The sequence below is a fragment of the Elephas maximus genome, chromosome 7 (assembly GCF_024166365.1).
Source record: "Elephas maximus indicus isolate mEleMax1 chromosome 7, mEleMax1 primary haplotype, whole genome shotgun sequence".
NCBI classification, from domain to species: Eukaryota; Metazoa; Chordata; class Mammalia; order Proboscidea; family Elephantidae; genus Elephas; species Elephas maximus.
In genome coordinates this window covers 108,659,338-108,662,564 of record NC_064825.1, presented here as the reverse complement: position 1 = coordinate 108,662,564, position 3,227 = coordinate 108,659,338, and the positions used below count along the sequence as shown (strand labels likewise).

The 3,227-nt window shown below is 35.5% G+C and overlaps 1 protein-coding gene across 1 annotated transcript; it reads left to right on the top strand.

The window, feature by feature from the left end:
* The first annotated feature begins 2,031 nt into the window (after window positions 1-2,031).
* On the top strand, window positions 2,032-3,000 carry LOC126080288 (olfactory receptor 5T3-like). Its single transcript, XM_049891541.1, has one exon. The coding sequence runs from the start codon at window positions 2,032-2,034 to the stop codon at window positions 2,998-3,000; it is 969 nt and encodes a 322-aa protein (XP_049747498.1).
* Window positions 3,001-3,227: the final 227 nt, after the last annotated feature.

The window sequence follows — 3,227 nt, the reverse complement described above, 5'->3', positions numbered from 1 at the left end:
CACAAACAGGATCCAGAGAATTTAAGCAAAAGACACTCTTATTTCACTGACACGCCCAAAGGTAGAATGCAGTGATGGAGATACATTTTTACAATCCTTTACAGATTACAAAATATGGAGTCCTGGTGACACAGTAGTTAAGCACTAAGGCAGTTAACCAAACGTTTAGCAGTTTGAATCCACCAGCCACTCCTTGGAAGCTCTAGGGGACAGTCATACTCTGTCCTATAGGGTTACTGTGGGTCGGAATCTACTCGATGGCAAAAAGTTTTTTTTTTTTTTTTTTTTTTGTTTTTTACATCATAGAATATTAGGATTCATTGAGCCTAATTTCAATAAATTGATATTTTAATACCTATTTAGGGTCAAATAACAAACAAGTGTAACAAAAACACTTTAGATTCTGGTTTGGGATTCATTCGTTGCTCAAAGCTTTGACAAAAAAAAATTACTTTTAGAATTCCCTATTTTGTTTAGATAAAATGTGGAAGGCTTAAGTAGTATGTGCTTTTTACATATAATAAAAAAATTGAATTAAAAAAATATATTAATATCTTTCATCAATAAGCGCTCTGTATGAGTACCATGTTCATGTAGTTTGTCAACATATATATCAACCATTTTGTTGAACTTACCCATTCTTTCATACAAGAAGGAAGAAGGATGGCTTTATTTTCCCAGCTGACAATGGCACTAGGTGCTATTTCTGAGATTTTAATGAAAGTTTTTGAGTCCAAATACAGTGCTTTTAACTTTCTGTCCTGTGTCAGAGCCATCAGTGAAGTGATGGTTAGAATCACAGGCTAGCTGACATTTCTTCTGTTTCTGTTCCCACCAAAAAAAAGTCAAGCTTTATTTTGCAGTTGATTTTGCAATGAATTTCTTTAGTAGACAACCTACTGCCATATTTTTTTTTCAAAATTTGGTTGTTTATTTTTACTTTCCCTTCACTGTGCTTCTTCCACTCTACCTGATTTCTATTTTATTCCTGTCTCTCACCAGTAAATATTTTTGTTTTTTTTCCATGGATTCTTGAAAGAGAGAGATGGGAAAAGTGCAGAGGTAGAGAGAGAGAGAAAGAGGATGGGGCATTTTTAAAATATAAATGTATTTTTTGTGATGTCCCCAAAATATATGAATATATTTTTATCTATTATTTCATGGCTTTATTAACTACTATCATAACTATTCAAATACAAGTAAAATATTATAAGATATTTGCATGTGTGTTCTCAAAGTTATATATGAACTTCATGGATTTACGTAGAAAAAGGTGCCTGCTAAGAAAACTTGAAAGGTTAGTCTAACTTCGTCTATTTTCTAGTCATATGAGAACATTTTAAAATTAAATAATTTTAATAAGTTTTTTCTCATTTAAATTTAATCCAGTCTTGTGAGATACATGGTGTTGCTCTCATTTTATCCTAGTGGGTGTTAAGGAAAGGCATTCATAAACACTGTAGCTAATTTGAGTACTCTAGGGTTTACTTATATGTATAAAGTGTTTGGATTTAAAAAACCCTCTGTTCATTCTTCCTTGTCAATTTTAAAATACGGTGATTTGAGAACCACATAAATTAGCAGGTTTGTTTTTTTGCTTGTTTGCTGTTAACATGAGAAGCTCAGCCAACAAATGTATGAAGCCATTTATTTATTTTATTTAAACAGGAAATTACATCCAGATGGGCCCAACCAATCACTGCCTCTTCCATCACTGTCTAGGATATTATCACGTCCTTCTAAGAAACAAACATGAAGATGGAACTGAATGCACTCTGTTTCACAGGATATTGCATTTATGAGTTGTCATCTAGTCCTTTCCAACTCAAAGCAATCCTGAGCCTGTCAGAATAGAACTGTGCTCTGTAGGATTTTCAAGACTGATTTTTGGTAGTAGATTATCAGTCCTTTCTTCTGACGTGCCTCTGGATGGAATTGAACCACCAAACTTTGAGTTAGCAGCAAGTACATTTATCATCTGTACCACGCCGAGAGTCCAACTGCGTTTAGGACCCATAAATATCAGCTAAAATGTCAGTGTTGCCATCAGGACTGGATGCACACAGGATTCGGTTGAAGAACACCACTGAAGTCACCATGTTTGTATTGCGGGGTTTTACAGATAACTTTGAGCTGGAAGTCTATCACTTTTTACTATTTCTTGCAATCTATATTTTCACTCTGGTGGGAAATTTAGGACTGGTTTTATTAGTCATGGTAGATTCCCGACTCCACAATCCCATGTACTATTTTCTGAGTGTATTATCATTCTTGGATGCCTGCTATTCTTCAGTTGTCACCCCAAAAATGTTGGTCAATTTTCTGGTAGAGAAGAAAACCATTTCATTCCTTGGATGTGAAACACAGATGCTGCTCTTTTCCACTTTTGGGACCACAGAATCATTTCTCTTGGCAGCAATGGCATGTGATTGCTACGTAGCAATCTATAACCCACTTCTGTATTCAGTTAACATGTCATCCAGAGTCTATGTGTCACTCATCATTGCTTCTTATGTTGGTGGTATTTCACATGCTACTTTACACACAGTGGCAACTTTTAGCCTCTCCTTCTGTGCATCCAATGAAATTAGACATGTCTTTTGTGAAATCCCTTCCCTCCTTGCTATCTCCTGTTCTGACACTCACATCAACCAGCTTCTACTCTTCTACATGGTGGGTTCTGTTGAAATATTCACCATCCTGATTGTCTTGATCTCTTATGGTTTCATTTTAAGGGTCATTCTGAAGGTGCGTTCTGCTGAAGGGAGGAGAAAAGTATTTTCAACTTGTGGCTCTCACCTAACTGGAGTGTCAATTTACCATGGAACAATCCTCTTCATGTATGTGAGGCCAAGTTCCAGCTATGCTTTGGACCATGACATGATAGTGTCTGTATTCTACACCATTGTGATTCCCATGCTGAATCCCATTATCTACAGTTTGAGGAACAAAGATGTAAAAGAAGCAATGAAAAAATGTTTGAGAGAAATTGGTTCATAAATAAAGTACATGTTTAGCTTTGTAAAACTGAAAAGAATGTAAGGTGCCAGTCCATAGTTCTAAGGTTTGAATCTAGAGAAGAAAGTGCCTTGCTTTTAGTTTAAAGTGCATTTATCTCCTAGAATATTTCCAAATGAAGCATTAATCAACCTTCCAAGGCAGAATTTTACAAGTGCAGATACATTGTATCACATACATACTTATGGGATTACGTTCAAATGTACCCA

Coding starts and splice junctions, on each gene's coding strand:
- LOC126080288 (XM_049891541.1), top strand. CDS start 2,032: ATGTCAGTGTTGCCATCAGGACTGGATGCACACAGGATTCGGTTGAAG.